The sequence below is a fragment of the Aquila chrysaetos genome, chromosome 23 (genome assembly GCF_900496995.4).
Source record: "Aquila chrysaetos chrysaetos chromosome 23, bAquChr1.4, whole genome shotgun sequence".
NCBI lineage: Eukaryota > Metazoa > Chordata > Aves > Accipitriformes > Accipitridae > Aquila > Aquila chrysaetos.
In genome coordinates this window covers 8792074-8818073 of record NC_044026.1, presented here as the reverse complement: position 1 = coordinate 8818073, position 26000 = coordinate 8792074, and the positions used below count along the sequence as shown (strand labels likewise).

The 26000-nt window shown below is 39.9% G+C and overlaps 1 protein-coding gene across 1 annotated transcript in view; it reads left to right on the top strand.

The window, feature by feature from the left end:
- The window catches only part of LOC115334488 (phospholipid-transporting ATPase VA-like), a 65566-nt gene that overhangs the window by 28128 nt on the left and 11438 nt on the right, over positions 1-26000 (top strand). The window contains 9 exon segments of the mRNA XM_029998648.2: positions 6869-7086; positions 8609-8803; positions 10217-10778; positions 16312-16334; positions 16337-16417; positions 16589-16715; positions 18923-19107; positions 20449-20770; positions 22718-22794. Of these exon segments, the coding sequence (XP_029854508.1) occupies positions 6869-7086; positions 8609-8803; positions 10217-10778; positions 16312-16334; positions 16337-16417; positions 16589-16715; positions 18923-19107; positions 20449-20770; positions 22718-22794 (1790 nt within the window).

The window sequence follows — 26000 nt, the reverse complement described above, 5'->3', positions numbered from 1 at the left end:
GATGGAGAGTTCTGTTTTGTATCAGATGTGGACATGTTCATCATGGTTTTCATCACAGAGGCTTGTGTGGACCTTAAGCAGGGTTGAAGCAATTAAATGCTTCTAAAAGAAAAACTGAAACCCTGAACAAGACTTAATACTTTTTTTAGGTAGTATAGGGAACAAGGGGCAGTTTTCATTAATTTGCTGGAGAAAACATTTTCCTCCAGAATTCTCTATTAGCTCTAAGTTTCTCATGAGGCTGATGGCGCTACGCCCAGGAGTACTGCATTGTTTTAGTCTAGACAAGAGGTGACAAAAACATGAATAATAGAGGCCAATAAATTGCACCAGCACGGGTCAGAATCTCTTGGCCAACTGGAGGTAGTACAAAGTATTACTCATGGGTACTGCTGTGTGAGAGCTTAGCACTGAAGATGAATCCAGGAACGCTTGTGAAGGCGGTGAGGGAAAGTGTAAGAGTACTCAGCAGCAGTTCCATGATGCAAGCTCTATCAAGTATTCGTCATTGTTGAGGTCACCTGTAATATTTTGGTGATGGATTATGCAGTGATTGGGATCAAACTACAGGAATTCGCACTGCCTGTTTGGACCTTGTGGAGACTATGTTGATAGGGAAGGGATTGTTGTTACCTAATTTTAGATATTTGTATCGAAGATAGTCAGAGAACTCCCACCTCATGTCTGTGACCTGCGTTCTTAAATCTGTTCCGTTGTCTCCTTCAAATATTCTTCTTGATTCGCAGAATGTTAATCCAGGAGCAGGGTATGTCATGGACCACTCCAAGTGGAAGAATGATTGTCCCATTCATAAATGTCCTGGGCATTTATGAAATACCCATTGGCACTGTACTCTGGTTAAATCCCAGAATTATTCTTCCAATCAGTACTTCCTCCTAGCCCAAAAGAATCTTAACACCAAAAAAAAAGGAATTGTATGTAAAATTACGTTGCCATACCACAGCTCTTCCCTTCAGGCTAGTAGCCAGCTTCTAACAATTCTTGGAACTGGCCATGCACCAAGTCTGTCTGCTAATCCCAGAGATAGTAGGTGCCCAAAAGCTGACTATGCTTCTGAAAGTCATTATATGATTTAGCTACAACCAGATGCTCTTGGCCTGACATTTGTCCTAGTTGTTTTCCAAATGCCGAATTAATTGCACTCTTGCCTACAGGGTGTGATGTCTGTTTTTCTAGTTTTAGCCACCCATTGGATGGAACTTTTGACAAAACACGAGTTGAATCTCCACGAATGCAACCACACAAATCTGAAAAATCTGCATTTTTCATTCTTTGCATTCCTCCCTCTTCCTTCCAATGACTGTGAAAAAAAATCTAGACAACATAAAAATAAGAGATGTTTATGGGGGTGAAGGCAGATGATGAAAACCTCAGTGATTTTCTCTTGCTTAGCAAAGTTTCTTAATCACTAGATCTGAGAAAGAAGGAGTTTCTTTCTGCTTTCTATTTTTTCTTGCTGAAGAATAGCCAGCAACTACTTTTCATAGGAAAGTGCATTATATTAAAAAAAAAAACTCTTTCTTAGTTTGTGGGGCTGCTTCCTAGTGGGACTTTCTTACTCTTTTTGTATGTAGTCAAGAGAACATAGACTGCACATTCCAGCCATGTTGGAGAATTGGATTTATTTAAAAAAAAAAAAAAAAAAGGCATAAAAATCAATAAAACTTTTCTGTAAATTCAGCTGTTGCTTCCAAAGGGACTTCTCATCTGCCACCTTTACAATTGGACAATCTTCAGAAATCAGGATAGTCCATGGAGGCCTTCCCCAGAAAGATCACAACCTTAGCAGAACTGGGTGCTTCAGGCCCTCTGTGTAGCTTGTCTGTAGTTTCTCTTTACATTTGTTATTGCCTTTTGAAGAATTTTAATTGGTAACTGAGGAAAGAACCAGTGCCAGCAGATGTAGAACTCAGTACGTTGGGAGTGCCCCATTTTAAGTCCTATAGAAGACAGAATAACTCATATTTAGACACAGGTATTACTTTTTTCTAAGCATATACCTACACTCAGAATTGCTCTGGAAAATCTCCAGAAAAGTAGGAATGATCTCCATTTCTAAGTGGAGTAAAGAGTTCTTAATGAAGGACTTAAGGTTATTCATTGTAAGCCCCTGGGGACGCCAAGAGAGGAGAGGAAGGAAAACCTTGGTGTTTTCTAGTCTCAAGACTTGTCCTTATGGGGAAGTTCTTGCAAAATAAATTAAGATTATGTTAGCACACTTGTACAAATTTATAGCATGCTAGCTGCTCTACTGACTCTTTATGCAGACACTAGAGTGCTCTTCAAAGTGAAATAAGCTTGCACTCATAGTAAGGAAAGAAGGTGCTGTGGTGGTGTGAGTAAGTACTGCACATCTAGATTTACTTCATGATAGTTCAGTAACAGCCTTATTCAATGGTTTGGGGCGAAATGGAGTTATTCCATGGTGAAATCGGGGCACACACACTGACAGCTGAGTTATTCTGGTTTAGGGGTTCTGCAGTTTTATTCTGCTTGAAGGGAAGTTCTTTAGGGTTTCCTGATCCCACTTTTCTAGTTAGCGGAATATCTAGCTGTGTGGCAGCAGTGTCTCTGCCAGCCTGCAAAATGGATGCCTCATCATAGAACATAGGTAGCATGGAAAGTAAAACAAAAACAAGCAAAACCAAAAAATAATGAGATAAAAGCTTTTTTAAAGTAAAAGAATGTCTCTTCAAATACTTAGCAGCTACTACAGGAGTTTTATTTATAGCTTACTGGTGTCTTCTGAAAGATGGAAGAGAGCTCATAGAATAAGTATTAATTATTGTTTCTTCTTTGTGCCATAAATATAAAATGAACTAGAGGATAGTGCAATTTGACTTTCATGAATTGCATTGCTGTGTTTCTCAAAGTTGATTGTGTCTTTGCCCTTAACAAAACTCCTTCTATCAGACAAAAGATCAAGGCCATCAATTTTCAGTGCTGAAACTGAAAAGCATCCCGCAACAATGTCTTTCAGGTTATAATGTTCACAGGAAAAGGTTCTGAATTGGAGAGAGCTGAGTGGGTGGAGAGAACAGCATGTTCCCGAAGAAGCACGCTTTGCACAGCTGAAGGGTTGTGAACCTTAGCCATAACATAACGATTGAACCAGGGTTCATTATTTCTTCAAAATTCTTAATTCTTGCTGCATAATACGTAAGACTGCACTTGAGAAAATGCTGAAAGGTGCTAAGGCCTGTTTTTTTATTATCAAGCTTACCTTGGTATAAACTGAAATAACACCATTTGTACCAAAAGAATTACATTTGACTTGGTTAAGTGAGATTCTAGTCTTGTATTTGCTTTCTCCTTTTCTCCTTTTTCTCAGTGGCAGAAACAATTAAATGAATGTGCTACAATGAAAACGTGTATAGAGAGCAAGAGACAGCTATATTACATAGACTAGAAAGGACTGCGCTGTTGGTATAATACTAATAAATAAGCTGAGTGCTGCATTAGGAAACAGCTTTTGCTATGTTGAATAAAAAAAAATATTTTTTTGATGTAACGTAAGAAAGAACAAAGAGCAGTAAAGAATACAGAGATATGGTACGCAAGCATAACTGTGTATTGTGCATGAAATATATTCTCTGCTTAACCATAGAGTTTTTATACATGGAATAAAATGATAATCAGTTCAGGGTCTTTGGAGTCATGTATTTCAAGATGTATTGTCAGAGCAGAAGCTTAAATTAGGTATGATTATTAAAGAAAATGTGTCCTTTTTTTAAAAACTCTGCTCGGAAGGGAGTTGGACCAACTGGGTAGCACATTTTGCAAAGCTGAAAAGAATAATTGTAGAATAATTGTAGCCAGTCCTTTCCCTGTCAAGGAATATTACCTGTTACGAGAAGAAGTGCAGTGTTCTGTCAGTCTACATTCAAATGCCCAGCATCCACAGTGAGGAAGATTATCCCTATGGCAAATCCAAGCCTTTCTTATGCTTTTCCTGAGAGAGGCTGTGTCCACATGTTGTGCCAACTCTCCTTGAGACTGGGTTTGCTGCTAAGTGCCTTAGTGAAGATGAGGCACAAAAACGTGCTTCTTATGATTGATTTAAGTCTTAAACATTGGTAAAGTGCAGAAAACCTTACTAGAGTGTCATCTTGAGCAATGTTTTTTCAACCTGCGGTTTCCAGCACGTAACTAGGAGCCTGCAGAAGATAATTAAGGCAGAGCTTGAACTGTCAGGCTGGGCACTGGCCTCCACAGGCCTCATCGCAGGATGTGCACTCCGTCATACCCCCCCAGATGTGCACTCCATCATACCTCCCCAAGTGCAGAGAAGGACAGAAGTCCTTCCGTCAGTGTGCTGCTCCGTTCTGGTACTTGAGGCATCCTCTTAAAGTGACACACTGTGATGTCCACATGGCTCCTTCCTTCCTCGCATCCCTGGGTTTCCTTTGGAAGGAAACGGGGATGCTGGGGTGGAACAGTGAGCAGCCTGGCTCACATCTTGATCGAGGGCCTGGATCAGTGCTTTGACATACTGCAGATCACTTTGGGCCCTCAGTGTAGACTCCCTCTGACACAGACAAACCTATGATCAGTTGAATTAAGTTCACAGTATAGGGGTCTGCACTTCCACTGGGAAAATGCATAGAGGCTTACAGAGCAGAAGAGAGTGGGAATTAGTGGGCAAGAGTGATGGGACAGCTTAGAACTGTGCTGTCCCAAAGCATGTGCAACAAGTTGCAGGAAGCAGCCTGTGCAGATGAAGTGAACTTTATTTCCTTGCAACTCGTTACCATGCAACAGAAGGGCCAAGGTGACCAGGGACCTCCATGATTTTTTGAGCTGTCTTCTAGGTTCTGTCATGAATCAAAGGGCAAGGTAGGCACTGAAAGGAGAAGGCAACGGTGCTGTGCTCTTCTGTTTGCAGCTGTGTGACTCAAGGAGCAGCTGCCCTCAGAGCGCTGAACGTGCCGTTGCTCAACCTCTTTCCCACCACATAACACAGAGCGTGAATCACACCAAATAATGCTAATGAAGGAAGCTCCTCAGTCATCCACAGTTAGTCTACATCAGCCTCAGGGCCTGGGCTGCAGGTCTGTATTCTGGCTATTGGGCAGAAGTGATCTGCAGTGTGCCCTGCAGTCTCTTCTCCGTGTCTCCAAACGCACTGTGGCACCTTCTACCTCCATGGCCTGAATTTTCTTCAAGCAGGAGCCAGAGTGCAGCACAGGATGTTGCCTACCTGGGCATGCAATTAGACCAAGGACCAGGTGTGCATTCACAGCCAGAACTGGGAAGCTCTCCCAGCTCCCACATTTCAGACAGAGCCTATACGTGTTCCAAAGGAAGTTGAAAAAAAACCTCTGATGTATGATACTGTACTGATAGAGCTAGCACCATGTACTGTGTGTGGTCTGATTTCAACTCCTCTGACTGTTTTCTGACAGCTAAAACATGTTTGAAAATTGCAGCGGATGGCGAGGATGGGTTTTTCTTTGATCGTAAAGCTAGCTACGTTAAAAGTGATCCCATGCCAAACTCACTATATGTAATGTACGATTTTTCCCAGGAAGTATTTTGGAAGAAAAATCACCTTCTTTTTTTTTTTTTTTTCTAAATGCCTGAGTGATTAACTTACATGCTAGTGATTTATCATTTGACATTAGGAAAATCTGATCTCTTACACCAGAGAACCGAAACAAAGCCAAGCCACAAGTATGTAACTTGTATTGTATATCTGGATAGTGTGGATTATTTTGAGAGTATAAAGAAAAGCCTTTCAATGAATACCTAATGAAGGAATAAATAGATACCTGTTAGAGTGGCATCTGCCTGCCTAATGAATAACCCAGGTTATTAAATGCCCAGGGTCTTTAGGAGTGGAATAATATATTATACATCAGTTAGAGCCTGCCATTAGAAGGGCCGGATTCCACAGCTGTTTCACACCTCTTCTTTCCCTTTCCTTTTTAACTTCAGTATATCAAACTGCCAGGATTGGTTTCTAACATTAGTTGTTGTAGTTGGATTCTTGACTGGGGAAGCATTTATCTAAAATATATCATTTGGAAAAACTCTTTCATGCTGTGTAAACTAGGTATTGCTCACTGCAGCAAATACTGAGAGAAACAAGTGTTGCAGCAGGTGAGGGTACCCTGGTTGCGATACTGCATGCTGCATTGTCCTGCCTATCGTGCTGTCCAGAGAGGAGGTGACGGACTCCAGGGTGGTTTTAGCACTAGGCTAGGAGTCAGGAATCGGGGTTCATGTCTCCACTCTGCAGCAGATGGCCCTGACCTTGAGCAAGGCTTTTATGCTGTCTGTACCTCATCTCTGTATATAAAATACAGGCAGTAGTGCTCTGTAGGTGTGTCGTTCTGAGAACATTTCAGATGTCAGTTAACCGGTGCTGGGTAGATGTGACATTTTTGCTGTGAAATGTCTGTATTCTGCATACTTTTCTGTGAAATTTCTGTATTCTGTTGGAAATGACAAGAAAATTTTCTGGATTGTTTATTTCCTTCTCAAACTGCAAGTGAAGACCAAATTATTTGGTTGATTTCATCAGGCTGAGCTGCAGAATAGTCTTCAGGAATGCAGTGAGTTACTGCAGAGTCTAACTGCCTTTCAGAGAGCGTGTGATGATGAGGGAGGCAGTGTATTGCATTACATTTCTAATTATGTTATCTGCATCCTCCGTTAGATACTACCATTCAATTAAGATGAGACTTTGTTATCTATCTCCTGATAATGGAATCATTCATTATTACCGTGAAAGCACAGTATAATATTAAAACCAGATCACTTTAACAAACTCACCATGTCCCTCTCCCTCTCTCAGCCACATTTAACATATGCAACATTTCTCCCTCTGTATTTTTACTGATAGCCAAACGCTTAGCGATGTACCAAGAACCTGATTCTGAGGAAGACGAGGCAGCCCCAAAAGGAGGAACTCTATCCCAGCGTGATAGTATCTGCAGCCATCAGAGTATCAAAGTAATCCACAGAAGCCAGAGCACCAAAACCCACCGACGCACAGGTAGCAGAGCTGAAGCAAAAAGAGCAAGCATACTCTCGAAGCACACTGCGTTCAGTAGCCCAATGGTAAGTCATGAGAACTAATGCACAGTGTCTTGTATCTTTTAATAGAACAATGTCCTGAAAAGGGAAAGGTAGAGAAATCTATAGCACATTGTGTACCTCTTATAGACTGCGTCGTGGCATTTTTTCTTCTGTAGTCACAGCTGTGTGTACAAAAATAATCAAGTGTTGGCATAGATCTTATCTAAATATCTTCTTGTGGGAACAAGCTAAAGGTAAAGACAATCCGAAACCTTTGTTTTAGTTATACCTTGATTTTGAAAAGAAAATGTATGCCTTCTGTTTATCTACAGAAGGCGAAAGTAGCATAAGGTTTGAGGTCAAAGATTCTAATTGCTCTGCATATGCCTCTTCTTTTCTTTTTTGTCAGAGGATTTTAAACTAACAAGTGCTGGGCTGGACAGTGTGTATTCCAATTCTTAGACACTGTTGACATACACCGTAGCATAATTTTAGTGTGGTTGAAGGTTATCAGTGGATTGCATGTGTTTTATTTTAAAAAAAATAAAAAACTTTACTTCGAAATGTTGGTGAATTTATGTTGTTACAACTTTGCTTTGTTTAGTTTATTTTATACTATTGTAATTCAGTGGAAGTTTCACATGAGCTGATTGATAATAGAAGAGCAGAGAAGCCAAGTCTTGTCTATCTAGGGATTTTGTGTTGTTGCACTGTTGACACAAATTCACCCTTAAAACAAATTGCAAATATAGGCACAAAGATGCTGTTTGCACTGGTGGAACTTCTTGATTTCAGTCAAGAGCAAGCTCTTTTGGTACAATTCCAAGGTGCAGTTTTTACACATGGAGTTCTGTGGTTTCTCAGATTCATCAGCTGCTGAGCATCAGCAGATAAAATTCTATTGAAGAAAGAGCCTTAGATCAGTTTATCTTTTAATCTTTTGTATCCTTGCATCCTCCTATCTTAAGAAATACCAGAGCTTGCTGTGACAAGCAATAGATTAAGTAAGTGGAAAGTACTGATGAAATAGAGTGGAAAGTGCTCTGTGTTTCAGTGTAAAAAACCACATGAATTACCTTCAAATGTGTGGATGGTTGTTGTTCTCTAATAAACAATCCAAGATGGTTTCATTTTATTCTGCTGATGTAAGGCCGAGCTTTGAATGTCATTGTTGTCTAATTTTTCCACTCTTTTGGTCTCTGTAGTGTACCACCCTTTAGTAATAGATAATGAATGTCTTGAACTAGACAGGAGAGAGGGAGGAATATTAGTATGTAACTCTTCTCCCATCCACTGCACCCAAAGTAGATTAATATTGCCGCTATAAATATCTCTAATGAAATAGTTGATAACAGTTACTCACCTTTCCATTTCTATCGGTAGACTCGTTGTTAACTGTTTATTGTCTAGAATGAGTTTCTTACAGTCCTCTCCACCTCCATTCCGTGGTGTAAGGCCACCATAAAACTCTTGATATTGACACTGCTTTGGATGCTTTGATTGCTTCTTGCCGCTCTGGAAATTTGCAGAATCACAGATATTAATCACTGCTGTTTATTACTAGGAGAAGGACATCACACCTGACCCGAGCTTGTTGGAAAAGGTGAATGAATGTGCAAAGCATCTGGAGGTCATGAGGAGCCACGAACAGCCATTATCCCATCTGAGTCCAGAACTATGTGACATTTTTGACTTCTTCATCGCTTTGACTATATGTAATACAGTTGTGGTAACTGCACCAAATCAGCCCCGACAGAAGGTGGGTTAAAGAAACAGCAAAACCGAGTTTAAGCCCCTTTTGCGTTGATGCTAATTTATCTTGTAAATTGGAGAAATGAAAACCTCCTGTTCTAGTGAGAAACAAGTAGACTAGTTATAAGACAACTCTTAGAACCGCTGTGTGATTGAGCGGGTTTAGTTAAGCATTAGTTAAATGGAGTATGTCAACTATTTCACTTACCTTCAAGGTAAGATATGCTTTCATTGACAATTTCAAGATACTTCTGAAACTTTCCCGATTTCTTGCACTGTAACTTATTCATTTAATAAATGTAAATATGCGTGTATGTGTGGGAACTAATTTGCAAACGTGCAAGACTTTCCAGAAAAGAATATAAGCTGTCTGTGGATATTTTGAACGTATGGATTAAATTAAGAAAAGGCTGAGACATTTTTTAAAAGTTCAAAATGAGAATATACTTGAAAAGCATCGCTTAAAACTTTCAAATTGTGTAAAAGATGCATCTTAAGCTCATTATGAGAAATAATGATCATTACTGCTTAAATCGGCCTAAACCAGTGTCACTGACAAACGAGAATTTCAAAAATGCAATCCCAAGATGATCTGTAAGACGAAAATATGATGGAATGTAGTATTAAAGCTAGCCAGCAGCTGGAATTCCCATTCTGGAGAAAATTCTGAGAGTTCTTTCTGTTCCAGATTGGAATAAAAAGTGAACTAGTCTGCAAAATCACATGGTTTTGTGCCAGGGAGACATTTGGAGAATGCTCAGTTCTGCTGTTTCAGGAATGCTGCACTGTTATACAGTAATTTAATATATATCACTATGAGTATGCTATTACTATTAATAACATTGTATCTGTAAAAAGATTTAAGTAAACAGAGATGAGTGATAAAACTGAAGCAAAATGCTTTGATGCTGAAAGAGAAGAGAGCGGAAATTATTTATTTCAACATGTTCCTATTGAGACTGTTGTTGACATTGGCATATTCTCATGAAACTTTTCTGATACCACATTCTCGATAGAAAGCTCTTCCATCAACTTTCTTTTACTACCTTCACTGAATATGCACAAAGAATGCCAATGTTTCCTACTAACGATAGGTTTTAGAATGCACTACTGACGGTGGTGCAACATTGATAGTCTATCCATTAGTCATATCTGAGGAGGTGAAAGAAGAAAAAATGTTTTTAATACAAACATACGTGCTTTCACACAGAGGCACAATTCTAAAGTTCCGGTAAGTTTTTTGCTGTTGAGTCAGTTTTGTCCATATACTTTCCTTTCTCAAAATACAAATGCCATTACTTTTTGTTCTCAAAGAAATACTCCTCTTTAGTTGGAGCTGCTTAGGCTGAATATCAACGTCAGAATTCCCGTACGTCTTTTCTTTGGTTTTTGTTCATTGGTTTGTTTTTTACTTCTCAAGGTTAGAGATCGATTTGAACTAAGATCTCCAGTAAAAACCATAGAAGACTTCATACGAAGATTCACTCCAAGTCGCTTGACCTCTGGATCTAACAGCAGCAGTTCATCTAGTCTAGCTACAAGCAAATCAATGCACAGATTTGGTTTAAGTGTGCTTTCACCTACATCTACGGATAGCACTTTATTAAAACTGGAAGAGAAGCTGACATACTCTGCGCAGATGAATAACAATGGCTACAGCTCCCAGCAAGGCCGAACAGCTGTGGGGAGTGGACCTGCGGAAGGCGAACTCCGTTATGAAGCAGAGAGTCCAGATGAAGCTGCTCTCGTCTATGCAGCAAGGGCATATAACTGTTCTCTGGTTGGAAGGCTGTCTGACCAGGTATCAGTGGAGCTACCTCACCTGGGAACATTAAGCTTTGAAGCATTACATACATTGGGCTTTGATTCTGTCAGGAAGAGGATGTCGGTAGTCGTTAGACATCCTCTCACAGATGAAATAAATGTTTACACTAAAGGAGCAGATTCAGTTATTATGGATCTTCTTCTACCCTGCTCTTCAGGTACACCTCTTACTTACCTTTTGTGGGATTGGGGGTGGGAGTTCTGGTTAACTGCTGAAAAACTCATCATATCTTATTGCCTTCTCTAGCAAGTAGACCTGCCTGCTTTTGTCCTGAATATAGGGAATGGTAGAATGGCAGTCGTCTCTCTTCTTTTATAATACTTTGTTATTATAGCAAATTTTCCGTAACAAATGACTGGTTCCTCACCTTGCAAGAATGAGTTAAATTAATTTCTGTATAAGATCTTCTACTACCAAACTTTATTTTGAAGGAATTTCTTGAAACTCTGCCAAAGCAATTTACATTTCTTCATGAAAAACTGCCTCGCGGTGCTTAGCTATTTGAGTATTTTATATGAAACCCAAGCACTTCCTATTGCAGCTCCCCTCTCTGTTTCATTTGTGAATCTTTACGTCCTTTCGCTGCAATACATTTGCATAAATCAACGCATTTATGTTGGTTTGACTATGACGCTACAGGCCACTGTGAATCGATCAGCCATCAGAACAGAAAGGTTGTGGCAAAAGAAGGAGAGATGCTGTTCAGACAAGAAATCTTGGCTTCAAATATGTAGTTGACTAGCAGGGAACAGACATGTAGCTGTGAACATGGGGTACTTCCCTAAAAGCATGGAGAACTTCTCCAGCACCCAGATGTCTCATGAAACAGGGACAACTTTAAATAGCTGCTAATTGTAATCAGTTGGATTCAAGAAGAACCCTGTAAGCTTTCAGAAGTTAGACGAGACACACAGGTTTCAGTTTGCATGAATCAGTTTGCATCTAATTTACTGTATTTTCAACACTGAATTTAATCCAGTGTTTAAAGGTTCTGCCAGTATGAATGGACAGAGCCCGAAAGTGCTAGAGGTACTTCCCATGTTTCACTAATGCATTGACTTTGTGGTTACTTTGACATTAGTTGGAGTAAACAATTGTGAAAGGCTTATACTATGTAATTTTAGTTTAATGAAATACAGAAAAATGTAGGCATTAGTTTTCTGTTTACAGCCATATAAATCAAAGCTGAGCCAAAAAAATTAAGAACAACTTGTCCTTAACTAACAACAAAGTATTCATGAATAATTTTCTAGTAAAGATCTGATATCACAGAAGGTATGTAGAGCATCTGTGGAAACTTGTTTCCTTCCGAAGTACTAACAGAGAATTTGTAGTACTGAGAATTTCTAATAAAGTACCTAGAAAATAATGTTTGGAAATGAGTTCTCAGAATGAGAACTGAGCATTAAAAAGAAAAGATTATTTTATGCCAAGTCTCAAATATTTTGTCACCATATAACAGACTATGTTTGCAGCTGCTATGTCTGTTCACAGTACACTCAACGGATCAAGGAATTTTCAGGCAAATTCCAGGCAGATCTAGGACCCACCTAGGTAAAACCAACAAGGCCAGTTAGAAACCAAACAGCAACATTACGAAAGGTGGTATATATCAGCGAAGGGGGAGTGAAGTTCCTGAGGATCGGCGCTGGCAGTGAGCAGATTCTGTAGCTGGACAAATATAGCCATTCCACCATCTTTACAGGCAGTCAAATTGAAAGTGGCTTTGAAATTGTGCCTTTTTTTTTTTTTTTTAATTTTTTTAGCCCAAATTGAACTATGAGTTTTAGTATATTTTGCTTTTGCAAGAAATGTAAAGTGCAGCCACTAGAACCTCATAAGCAGTTTCCCTTGTTTTCTAGCCCTCTAAGCCACTGCTGGCTTCAGTAATTCTGTATGTTTCAGCGGATCTGTCTGAAAAAGTTTGACATTTCTCGTGAGCGGCTTCACTCCTGGAACTGAATTCGTGGTCTCTGCCTGCAGTATCCTAATGTCAGTGGATATGTTGTCAATTCCTGAGGGAATGGCAGCTTTTTCCCATTACAGGGAGGTATTCCCCAGGTAGAGGGAGCCTCAGAAGATTCGTGCGTGGCTATTATCTATACTGCAGGACCTGTTGGTGGTTTCATCCTGTTCTCTGGTGATAGTGGAACATGACTGTGAGAGGAGATGTAATACTACAAGAATTCAGGCATTTATCATTTCAAGGAATTGACCAATAAGTGAATCGACATGACAGCTAATCCCAGTGCTTGCTCTTTGTTATCTTAGCGCCTCAGGGACATGTAAATTGTACACCAGTCAAGCGTGCATCTTGAGACTTTGTGGTACTTGTGCTCTTAGACTGAAAGACTAAGTAAGGCAACACTGTGTCCCTAATCTCCCAACAATAACATCACATTGCATGACTGGGTCCTATCAGACACGAATGTCCTGTTTGTTTGGGAGGAAGAGCATTTTAGAATATGACATGAGGAGGAGCCAGAAGCAAATGTATTATGTTGTAGCTTCAGTTGTGTCTTGTAGAAAATCAGAAATCGCCATAAGCTTCAAAACTTAAAAAGTTTCTGAATTGACTCAATTTGTTCTGCCTGTATATCTAGTTGAGACTGTGAAACGCGACGTTTTCTGATAGCTTTACAGATATTTCCAAAAGCCTTGAAATTATTCCCGAGAGTGTATTGTTTTTACTTTATCTCAAGAGTCACCATGTTCATAAATAAAGTCACTGTTTGAGTCAATAACCAACTCACACAGGAACTGTGAACATAAGTCATTGAGAAAACAATGACTGGGCTGGCTTTCTGCAGCTTGCGATTATGGAAGGAAGTGAAGCAAGCAGAACACGACTAGCACTCTATCATTCTTCTGGAGAAGACTTATTTGCTGATTTTCACTTCCATGGTGCACATGGTCACGCTGCTCAGCATAGACACTGCATCCCAGCTAAAAAGAATCTCCACAACTGAGTTTTGTCTGCAAGAGATTGCTTTCCTCCTTTTAACTTCTGAGCACAAGATGAATCTCAGGGCAAGACTGATGAGGCACATGAAGAGCTAGGAGGGGTTTAGCTCTCATTGATGTGCTGGTGGAGGAAGGAGATACAGTTTTCCACGCGGGAATTGAGAATTCATGTGGAAAATGGCGTGCACATCTCTGCTTGTAGAGAATTACTGTCTTTGTTCATTGGAGGTGGTATAAGCATTTAACATTGTGATCACTGCATTAGTGCCCGTGGCACTCAGACAGATCTGAAGTGATTAACAACACTTAAAGTGATAGGAATGACTTTTGGTGTGTTTAAGCACCTGTTCAAGTTTGCACCATTTGAAATCAGTGGGTGAAAAATAGCCACTCCCATAACACAGTTTTGTGGGGGATATGCAAGAAATATGGCATTTCTCTCTGGAATAGTAATGTACAACAATAAATTAGGAAGAGTGCTTGCCTACTTTATTCTTCTAAAGTTAAAAAAGCTGACTCCCTAATACCAGAAGCCTACAAGAAGGTTTGCTGCAGTATTTGTCCCAGAAAAAAATTTCTTATATTACACAGCCAAGTCACATATGCCGAAAAGATTATCATGCACAAATAGAAAGGAAGCTAAATGAAACTATTAGGTTGCCAGCTTAGTATATGCACATTTCTACTTCATGTTGCAGCTGAATCTTGTTGTGAGCTGGTTTAATAGCTTCTGAAGGAACCTTGTGGTGTTTTTGTCGGAGCCACAAGCTATAGTGTAAGAAGGGGCTTTCCAGTTGCAAATAATATTTGTAGGGATATTCTTCTGCAATAACATATCTGTACTGACGCTTTGAGGAAATCTATAGTGATAGCATAGGTAGCATTAACAGATAGGTGGACAGGCCCACCAGAATATCCCTACCAGTATTCACCACATGACCTTAATCAGAGATAGAACTAAAATAAAGGAATGCTTGAAATACCACTGTCTTTATGCATTCCTTTAGGAACAACTGGGTCTGTACACTCCCAGCTTTACAGACCTAGAGAGGATAGGACAGTCTTTAAAGGTGAGAAAATAGCCATACAGTGAGTAAAATGTGCCGATACATGGTTGAGATAACAGGAACAAAAACCAGAATATTGGGATTCCAAGCTCCCAGCTCCTTCCTTCCTACAACATCAATACTTGTACATGTTTGTGCTGGAGCCTGTGAACGCCTGGTTAGACACTGTGCTGCTGTACAAATATGAAAGTGCTGAATGCTCTGTGAGTTTATAGACAGACAGATAGACATGTATATACGTGGTCACACATAGCAAGATCAAATTGGGTATGAATGCACACTGGGAAAATGGGCAGCAAAAAGTATAAACAGTAAGCTATCTGTGTCATCTAATTTAGATACCTGTATTAAGTGCTTAATATAAGGGTATAGTGCCTGTAGTTTCTCAGTATGGTCAGTTGAGAGATGTGAGCACATCCAATGGTGAACTGAGATCATACGTAGTAGGCCTCTTCAGGTGGTCAGACTTCTGGTGATGAGTGGTGTTCACCTGACTTTCTGACTGGTTACTGTGCAAGTACCAGTAACACAAATATTGCATTAAGGAACAGCTCCAATTACAAAATTATAATTCTGAAATTATTCTACACTCCCAAAAAAACATGCAGACTTTAGAAAAAGAAATTATATAACATCAGGGAATAGGAAAACCTGCCACAAGGTACTGGTCATTCTCACTCAATGGTTCCAATCTAAAAACTTACCAGCTTGTACATTTACTTTAGTACTAACCCTGCAATTCATATTCTTTAAGAGTGCTACTACAGTACATTGTACATGAACCTGTCTTGATCCTAGATGATAAAAAAAGATGCGTATCACCTGTTTTTAACTTTTGAAGATAAGGTAAAGAGATGGAACAAAATGTGTTATCGTCATATTCATTACTCTTTTTTGAACACAGTGTGAGCACATTGAACCAATCCCAGCTAAAAAGAGAAAAGGAACAGATGCTCAGTCCTGATTTTGACTTCTTACACATGGCTTTAAGTGAAGAGTAAAGCTAAGTGGAAATTGTGCTGCTGCCTTCAAGGTAGAAACTAGCTGTGAGGTCTTCACAAGTGTAAATTGTCTTCTAAATGAAGTCACAGTCATACCCAGAACTTCTTGCATTGACTCAGGCCAATAGGTAGTATCAGTACAGCAGTAACAGAAGTACCTTCATACACTTAGACATACAAAGCAGAGCACTGTTTCTGGTTCTTCTGAGATATTAACCTTGGGGGGAAAATGAAGTGCTATATTTAAGTGTCGTTTTTTTTCTGCACATGATGAGATGTGGAGAAGCATTTGTTAGTAGTGTATTTGAAATCATACTTCTCTTTCTGAGATTATTGTTTGCTGTGAAGATTATCATGATTTCTTAAAGCATTCAGGCCAAACAAATACTTAAGGAGTAAGAAAAAGAAGGTCTTTCTAACGTACTTTCATAATGACTTTTGAAGAGAGAAGACAGAAAAGAGAGAACAAAAAGACAAGATTTTTTTTTTTCTAAATGGAATGTTTTACTTGAGTTTCCCAGGAAACATCAGCAGCTCTTTAAAAGTATCAGTTAGAAAGTGTTGGTACAGTGAGTACTGTAGAGAAGTTTTTATTCTCTGAGGCCATTCAGCTGCTGTTAGTTTTCAATCACTAATTTCTTTTTTTACTCTTATCTAGATGACCCTCGGGGCAAACATCAAAAAAAAAAATCCAAAGCAAAACCCAGAATTACCTTAATCTGTATGCTGTAGATGGGCTGCGGACCCTCTGTATTGCAAAAAGAGTAAGTAAATGCAAACTCTTAGTTTGCTTTTAAGGAGCGTCTCGACAAAGATTACTGAAGGCATTTATTAATTTGTTGTTCTTGATTCATAACTTCTTTTTCATTTTATTCAATAAAGTATGAATGCCTCTGCATCACGTTGACTGTGTCCTCACATACTCTTTTTAATAGGTACTCAGCAAGGAAGAGTATGCCTGTTGGTTAAAAAGTCATTTAGAAGCAGAATCCTCTATTGAAAATCGTGAAGAACTTCTGTTTCAGTCAGCACTGCGGATCGAGAGGAATCTGCATCTGCTAGGTAATGAAATGAGAGCTGGACATGAAATTAAAATGTGTTAAAAATTCTGAACGCTTGGCTATGAAATCCGTTCTTTCCCTTAAATGGTTTCTGACAGTACAGAAATTGGCTTCTTTTGGACTTTGTCATGGCTGTCATGTGCAGCACCACAAAGGAATGGGATATAATTAACATAACAGATATACCCTGTTTTCCTTGCTCCTGCCATCATTTTATCACTAGTGAAATGAGTGGAGTGATACCAGGGATGAATTTGACACAATATCATAAATGGGAACTGCTGCTCTAAATAGGAGGAGGAGTTGGCCCAAACTGTCTACAGAATTTCATTAGCTTAGTGCCACTTCAACATGTCAGAGACTTCCATGACTCCAGGGGCACCAGAGACACCCATAAAGCAAAGCTCATAAACTGCATTTGTGAGAGGCATCAACTCTCATATGCATCAGGTTCAGCACATGCACTCAGGGCCTGTGTATTCTGTGGAAGGAGATTGCAGTACTTCATAATGATGCAGTTCAAATCAGTGTACGTAAAATGTATTCCCAGAGCTAAGTCATATTCTTCCTCTGCTGAGTTGAGATGTTGAAAGCACTGAGATCCTAAAATGTATATATATTCAGTATTACTCCAAGCATCTAACTGCTTTCTCTGGCAAAGAAACTGGGACAGCCATAACGCTATTGGAGATAACAACCTTCACTAACTGCCAACATGCCTGTCTCTGGGAGATGAGATCCACCTCACCCAGCTTCTGATTTATCTAGTACAGATCTCTAAGGCTCCCCATATAACCAATGGAGAGACAAAAAAGGAAAGTGCAGGTCATTTGGTCTGTCTTAGATACCCACTTTAGGATTAGATGAATGATGCCCTTGAAGTGTCTGTTTCTCTCCTCTGACTTAAAGGAGAGCATGAGGTGACTGATTTGGACCACATTAATCAGGAAGATTCCACCATGGTTGTGCCTGTTGGCTCTGGCTGCACTCCTGGGGGGAGAAAAAAAGAAAGTGAAATTGAACAGCTGGACAAATAAGTGAGCTCTAGCTAGAAGTAAACTACCCGTTCAGTCATTCTCCAAGAACCTCATGCCATGGTTTGTATCTTGCAGTTATCAGTTTTGATTAGGTTATGGGAATAAAAAAGTGAGTCTGGAAAAGGAATATAATTTCCTTTGTACACTTTTTGGATAATAATAGCTTTCCTGACATTGCCCTAAGAATGTGTTTCCACCTACGTGACTGGTGCTCAGACTTCAGGTGGACTTCTATTGCTAAAATGTTTTTTTCAAGGAACAACCATAGGAATAACAAATAACTGAGGAAAGTTTACTTTGCTTTCCCTGTTGTTCAGGTAACTTGCATGTCACCTCCTCATTCTCTAGTAGTGAGGGCTCACATTTCCTCACATTGAAGCCTCTCTGAAACTCAGTGGAGCCCTGATGTATCAGTGGTGACACTGAACTTGGTCCTGAGTGGCTTTTGCTCCAGTATTTGAAAATCTTGTCTCTCTCTATTGATTTATGAAAGCATAGAAAAGATACTCAGTCTCCTATAGAGAGGTAGAAAGATACATTGAAAGCGTGAAAAAGCCACATTTTACTTTCACATCATAGCCAACAGATTTATGATTTATTCTCTGCTATATCTCATTTGGCAACCAGTGTCTTTCTGCAAGAGCAAAAAGCAGCAACAAGGCAGGAGAAGGTTTATGTCTGCAGCCTAATGTGCTGTTGCCAAGCTGCAGTCCTGCTGTCATTCCCCTTCAAAAGGGAGAAATCTCTAGTGACCCAGCATCTTCTAGTTGAGGAAAGGCAGTTAAGACCCTTAAGAACTGAAACGATCTCCTAGAAGCAACAATATCTTCTCTAGCAAGATTCAGAAGAAACGGTGAAGATACAGAGGGGAGACAATAAGCAAAGATAGATCAGCATTGTGGACTTCTGAGACTAGAAGTGTCATCAGATTGCTGTTGAAGTTTTGAATTCTGGATTTGTTGTTGGCTGTTGATGCAGATGTTTACTCCATCTACTTTCCGCTCGTCTTTCTCGATACCCCAAAAAGGCTGCCCAAATCTTGCAACCATTGGTAGTTTAGCTAATTCCCAATAAAACTTCTGGGTTTTTTTGAAAAATCCAAGCTTACAATTTCAGGTGAACCCTAAGTGTTCATTTAATGTGGAATATTTTGCTTTTTCTATGTGCTTAGGTGTAACTGGCATTGAAGACCGTTTGCAGGATGGTGTTCCAGAAACCATTGCAAACCTGCGCAAAGCTGGGTTGCAGATTTGGGTTCTTACTGGAGACAAGCAAGAAACAGCTGTTAATATTGCATATGCCTGCAAGCTACTAGATCACGATGAAGAAATCATCACTTTGAATGCTGAATCACCAGTAAGCAGATCCAATACACAAGTTTACTTGTGAACTAGCTTTGCTTTATTTTCAACTTGTACAATTAAATGTTTGATGGCTTTTTTTTCCTTTCCCTCTCTTTTGTTTCTTCTTTTCCTGCTTCCTCCATAATTTTCAGGTAGGACATGTCTTTGAATACTTTTCAGTGAAACATGCTTCTAAGTCATAGTGTCATGTATCATAAACTTACTGAAGATATGTAACTGTCTGTAGTGGGCTCCATGAGTGAAAATATGCCATAGCAGGATAAATGCCTTTCTTTGGTATGCATTCTCAAAACATCCCTAGTTTTGCTTATTGGCACTAGTGGGTCTCCAAAAGCAACCTGTTATTAAACATGTGTTGAGGAAGAAAACAATTGATTACCTATTGAGAATTTGTGCTTTATGTTACACCACTGAAATGTAGTATTTAGATAACGCAGTCATTCATGTTTTCTCAGGTGGCTTTTTCTCTGGCGGTAGAAGCAATACTTAAATTTCGATGCTAACACTGAGAGTCCGAAAACCACATCTAAAGTAATGCCTTGCTTCCTAACAGACCTTTTCTAATTCTTCTGAATTACTGATCTTTCCTGTGCTCAACTTGTTGCAAGCAGTCACAAAGAGTTTACTGACACGGTCTAACATACAAGGAACCAGACTGATAGTGCTATAGTCCTTTAATGGGTTGATAAAATTGGACTTCAGATCAGCAGAGGAGAGGTAGGCCAGCAGTATCCAGCTCCAGTTTCTTTTGAAAAGGAAGAAAAGATAACAGCATTTTCCGTTCTTGAGTGTATCAACTGAACTGGTAAATTGATTTTTCCATGATCTTTCTTTTTTGTCATACTTTGCTGTAAGACTAACGACATTTCATTTTAAAAGTTCATATATTACATCTTTCAGTTGAGTATGGCTAGAGAGAGAATTCAGCTTAAATAACCTTTAATTGGCCTTTAACAATGCATAACTATTTGATCTGAGTTGTAGGCGTGTACATGGTGTTCATCACCATACTTAACTTGGTACTGATACTGATTAGATCATTTCCCAGCACTGTTATTCTGAGAAGGAGCTAAAAGAAATTAGTTTAGCATACAATACTGCGTGTTAAAGAGGAATTAGATTTTTAAGTCTTTTGAGACCTCATTGCTGTCATATCTTCTGCAAGAATTAAGTGTTTAGAGCAAATAGAAAAGATTATTAGAAACTAAAACTTTAACAGTGCAGCAAATGTAACACATTCCCCATATTCTTTATGCCTAAGTATACAGCAAACACAAATGTTTGAATACATGTTCTTTTCTCTCAAGAATATTTATTTTGCATTTTTTTTCAGGAGACATGTGCAGTCTTGCTGGAACAGTGTCTGCAATGTGTAGAGTCTAAATTTTCAAACACCACAATAGACGAAGCTGCTGGAAACATGACTGTTGGGTTCACCCCTCTCTATCCACCCTCTTTGCCTGTGCTTTCCAGCTTGGGCCTAGTGATTGATGGAAGGACTCTAGCTTATGCCCTGGAACCTACACTAGAAGATAAATTTCTGGCGCTAGCAAAGCGATGCCGTTCAGTACTGTGTTGTCGCTCTACCCCACTCCAAAAGAGCATGGTAGTGAAACTAGTCAGAGACAAACTCAAAGCAATGACCTTGGCAATAGGTAAATATCTCAGTTTAAACTAGCCTGCTTTGATATATACTGTGCCTTGAGAATTTTGATTTTTTGACTTGCAATGGGACCCTTCCAGCCGCCTGACAACTCAAGTAGCCTTCCAGTTTTGCCTGAAAATGTGTCGGACAGCTCTAACATATTTACTCTAACATATTTATTCAAAACCAAGATAGAACTCTGGAGTAGTATTTGGGATTTCTTCCTACAGAAGTTAGGTAATCAGGACCCAGGTATGCTATGAGGTTTTGGCATGTCCGAACACAGCTGTGAAGAATTGGGCTCGCTGATGCTGTGCAGAACACCATTTTCCAATCACTGTATTACACAGAACAACATTGTGCTTGGTGTTGTTTCGTCCAATCATGTTTAAACTCAAGGTTCTGCGTTTTTCATCACAAGTCAGCCATACAGCGGATATGAGTTGGCCTTGTCAGTATAGAGAATGGGTTTATGACTGGCATTGTGCCACTGCTTTCACTTCTTCCCAGCTAATCGCTTAGTTGGCAAAGGGGAGATTTTGTCAGTCACCCTGTTTTAAACCTGGCAGCCTCTTCCATGTTTGCATGGTTTTTACATAGGAAAAGTCAACCAGCTGTTCTTTCCCTATCTCAAGTTTAGGCTCACGTTGCATTACAAGACATGATTGCAGCATATTTTGTCACAAACACAGTTTCATCTACTTGTCTTGGTTAATCATAGCAGCAACACATGTGGGTTGGGCATACCCCATGAGAAACCCTAAGTACATATAATAATTGCCAGACTCCTGTGACGTCCACATCACCAAATGTGTGCTGATTATAGTAATGCTCATGCTCACTATATTATATCAGCTCAAATATGCCTTCCTCGTACTGAATCTTTGGCTGACTGACTGTGGACATAATCGTTTGCATGTGTTGTCAAAAATGTCTGGGTGGTTAGTGTGAATTATCCAGAATGCTTAAAAGCACTAGTGGAGACTGGGCTGCTTGTGTTTTCATTTCTTTCTGAGCATCTCAAGCCTGTGAGTTGAACTCGAGCTCCTGCTCTGCCTTAAAAGCCTAGCTGTATACATCCTCCCTTTTAATCAACATGAGCTAACTTGGGGTTGTGTCGCACAGTCACAAAAACATCAGCTTTGTCAGGTAAGCAGATATGTGCTCTTATATGTGCCAACAGCAGGGAAACTGGAGTGAGGTGTGAATGTATGCCGTAGCCACTGAAGTTTAAAACCAAGTGTATTGTCGTCGGCTAATACAGTTTCCTTTTCCACTAGCACTCTGGCTGCAATTTAAGAGGTTAAGAAGTAGATACATGTCCCATTCTGGTATCCTTTCTATGGCACCTATCATTTGTGGTGTCACGATTGGAAGCAGAGCAAGGGATGGTGACTGTGCAACCGTTCCAGTTAAATCTGCCTGTGATGGGTGTATTAAAGATCTCGGACAGGTCAACCCGAGTCAAGAATTCATCTGCTTTTTAACTTTATTGTATTTTTTACTCTGTAGACATTCTCCTTGGCTTTAGGCCTCCTTGCACATTTCATTCTTAGTCATACCTGATTGCAGGCAGAGAGTTAATCAGGAAGCAGAAGTATTGGGAAGCTCATTCTCAGCCTTCCAGTGTTTTAGCGTTTGTGCACTTCAGGCCAGATAGTTGGAATTTTAGGTCTTTCTTAAAAAAGAGGGGTTTGTTTTATTTTTACTTTTCCGATAAAAAAAGTCTACAAAGATATGAATGTCTTGGCAGCTTTGCCAAGCTTTGAACCTTATATTCCAAAGATGGATCCTTCCCTACCCCACATCTCCCTTGCTATACTCACCCAACACTCAGTACACATCTCCTTTACTATACTCAGCCAACACTCAGTAACAACGGGCTTTCCTTTGCTTTGCTGCTGCTAACTGTTCCTGGTCTACTAGTGACAATACAACTGTGTCTTGTCATCTTTAGGTGATGGTGCTAATGATGTCAGCATGATCCAAGTGGCAGATGTTGGTGTGGGGATCTCTGGTCAAGAAGGCATGCAGGTAATGTTGCTCGTTCACTGAAAAGCACTGCCGTGAAAGGGTGAAACAGGTATTTCCCATATGTCAGCTTGACCAAGCTGCCTTTGGATAGCCAACACAAATAAAAGAGAAGTGGCAAGTTGTGCTCAGGAGTGCCAGTTGTGTGTCGTAAGGATGCTTTCGACTTGAGTTTGAGCTTGTGTTTGTTCTCAGATCTGTGGTAAGTATAAACACGCTACCTTCTCAGAAAATTCAACTTATCAGATCCCTCTAAGCAATATGTTTTAAGAAGTCATTTGTTAAATACTGGTTTAAAGGATGAAAAAAGCTCAGCTATGCATTATTTAGGAAATAAAGGTTTACCTTATTCTGGCTTTTATTCTCCTCTCTCCTGGATTGCTTGGGTATACTTCTCCTGTGGAGGAGCTGCACAAGCCCATCCAGCTGATGCAGCTTATTTGCATGGTGTGGTGGTGACCCCTAGCCCAGCCACCCACACATCTCACTCACTCAGCCTATTCAGACAGAAGAACAGTGAAGAAAGAGAAAATTGCAGCCCCTTGCTCTCTACACACTCTTCCAAGTCTTGGTTTTCTCCCCATTTCCTGCCACAGGGAACAGCAAGATAACGGGACTTGCCCTGTAGTCTTTTGGATGTGTTCAGCCTGTCATTACTGTATTTACGACTGTATAAGAGAAACTTCTCCCATCCCCGGAAGAGAAGATGTATATGTATAGGATGTATTACCTACTGTATTACCTATTACTCTACTGCTAGTGCAGTTCAGTTGCATTGTTAGCATCAGACGTGGCAGTAAGACAGAGAGAATGAGGAAGATACCTCGTTTTCATAACCTACCATGTATTTGGGGTGGGTGCAGACTGATTGTGTGAGATAATAGAGTAGCTGAGTATATGTCAAAGAGCTTTTCAGAGAAGATGGGAAGTGTTTCCATCCTGAGGACCTGAGCAGATGAGCATGCTCCTTAACTTAGTTACTGGTGCGTGGTTCTCTGACCCACTTGCATTTTTTGCAACACTGGCTGGAAGTTTTGCTTGAAAGGGAAGAAGGGCCTCCTTCACACGGTGTGCAAGTTGGCTATAGAATATTATTCCATGGGATTTCATGAATGCTGTAATTTATTTGGGTCAACACACAAATTTATGAAACAAAAATTTAACTGAGCTATGAAATCAGATGTCAACTTTGTGCATGTTCTGACATGCAGATCACCAGAAGCTAGGACAGTACTCTGGAGAAAAGTCAGTAGATGTTTTTCTTATTTATTCATATACTCTTCTGAAGGCATGCTCTCTTGGCCATTGTTGGAGGCAGGATACTAGGGAAGAAGGGCTTCAGCCTGACCCAGCGGAGCTATTACACTTGTTCTCCTTCTTGTAATCATCCAGTGGGTTCAGTCAAAGTAATCTCCAGGGCAAATGGATGTCCATCGGTGCTCTTCAAACAGACAGATTGCAGGCCCGCAATCCGTTAAAAATGCTTCTCCAAGCTGTTAGCAGCTGTAAATTAGACTGGAAAGAAGCTACCACAAAAATATTCAGCTATTTATTGTGCATATGGCATCCCAGCCATAGACCCTATGAGTGTGACTTTGATGGCCGGACAGGGCAGGAGAAAAGGAAGTCTTGGATTAAGCTGATACCGAGTGCATTTGTTGTTCCACAGCCTTCACCAGGCTCCGAGAGCTTTGCATAACTTCTGCAGTATCACTCTGCAGGCAGTCCAGGCTCAAGCCCAGAGGAGACTGTTTTTGTGGGGTCCCCTCCGAGCCTATCAGTTCAAAAAAGTCTGCCCCAAACTCCTTAGGTCTTACTATCTCTTATGAATTTACCAGCTCCTATCATTGATGTATTAATTCAGATCACTTTTTTTCCTAATGCAGGCATATAGTGCTTATAGCACTTTTTTTACTCCTCTCCCAATTATGCCACTTTCAGTTGAGCTCATACACTTCCAATAACCAGTCCTCAAATGCCCCTGGCTTTTGCAGGTGTATTCAAATCTGAAAGCTATTTGATCATTAACCCATTAAACTACCTGGGTTTTTTCTAAATAAAAGTTCAACAGAGTGGAAAATGGTTATAGATTCCTTCCTTGGCTGCAGGGTCCTAAGGAACCGTGCAGGCCTCTCTACTGTAAACAACTGTCAGAATCTTACACATGCAGGTACTCAGAAGGCGTTGAGCATTTAGATGTCTAAAACAGCAATACTTTCTGATTTATTTTCTTTCCACATTCTGTGGAAGCATGTGGAGCATGAATCACTTTTTCCTGTGAAAAAGCTGGAGGAAAAAAATAAAAATGTGAAAATCAAGGGGATATTTTGAGGTGAAATAAACATGCAAATGTAATTGGATAACACTATCTTCCTCGCTGTGTTCCTCACTGTAATCAAAATGGAATAAAAAAGAAAAAAACCCCTACACTTATCACAATGTGTTGTGAAGTACTATGTTAGAAGCACAGCTGAAAAGAAGCTAACGGTTTTGTTTTAACGTTGGAATAGTCTGAGATGGGGTGGAGGACAAGAAGGCAGACATAGCACAGCCCTATTCCCCTCAAACTGCAAGGTAGCTGTATGTCTGCAAGACAAGTCAGACTATCCTGTGCAGGGAGGTTATAACAAGTATATCTCAGTACCTGAGAAATCCCAGGATGTGGCAACATATTAAAAAATATCCCAGTGCTTATACACATCCACTGCTTAAATTACATTATTACACCTTCTCTTGCATACTGTTTTAGAGTTTATTTTAATAGCTTCTACAAGCACTTACTTGGGAAAATTGAGCCCTTTTGATGATTTACCGAGAAAGGGAATTACGAAAAATTAAAAGGAAAGATGTCTCTCATTTTAAAATACAGCCAAAATACACCCTGCAGAGTGTAAAGAAGACAGTGCTCCTTTGGAGGTTTTCACCTTTCCTCATGTTTTTGCTGAACTGTGAGAAGAAAGGTGATACCAAAATAGGAGAGGAAATGTAAAATAATATTAAATGAAATCTTAGTGTGATCCTAAGAATAAGGAAAACCATGAAACAACTGTGATAACACCATCATTTACAAGAAGGTCTCATCTAGATGTAGAGTACCCTGAATTTTAGTCAGAAGTAGAGAGAAACTGGGTGATTTGTCAGTCTGCACAGTCCCAGAGGAGTCTCATCTAGTGTGATATTTTCATAGGCAGTTTTTGGAAACATGCGTT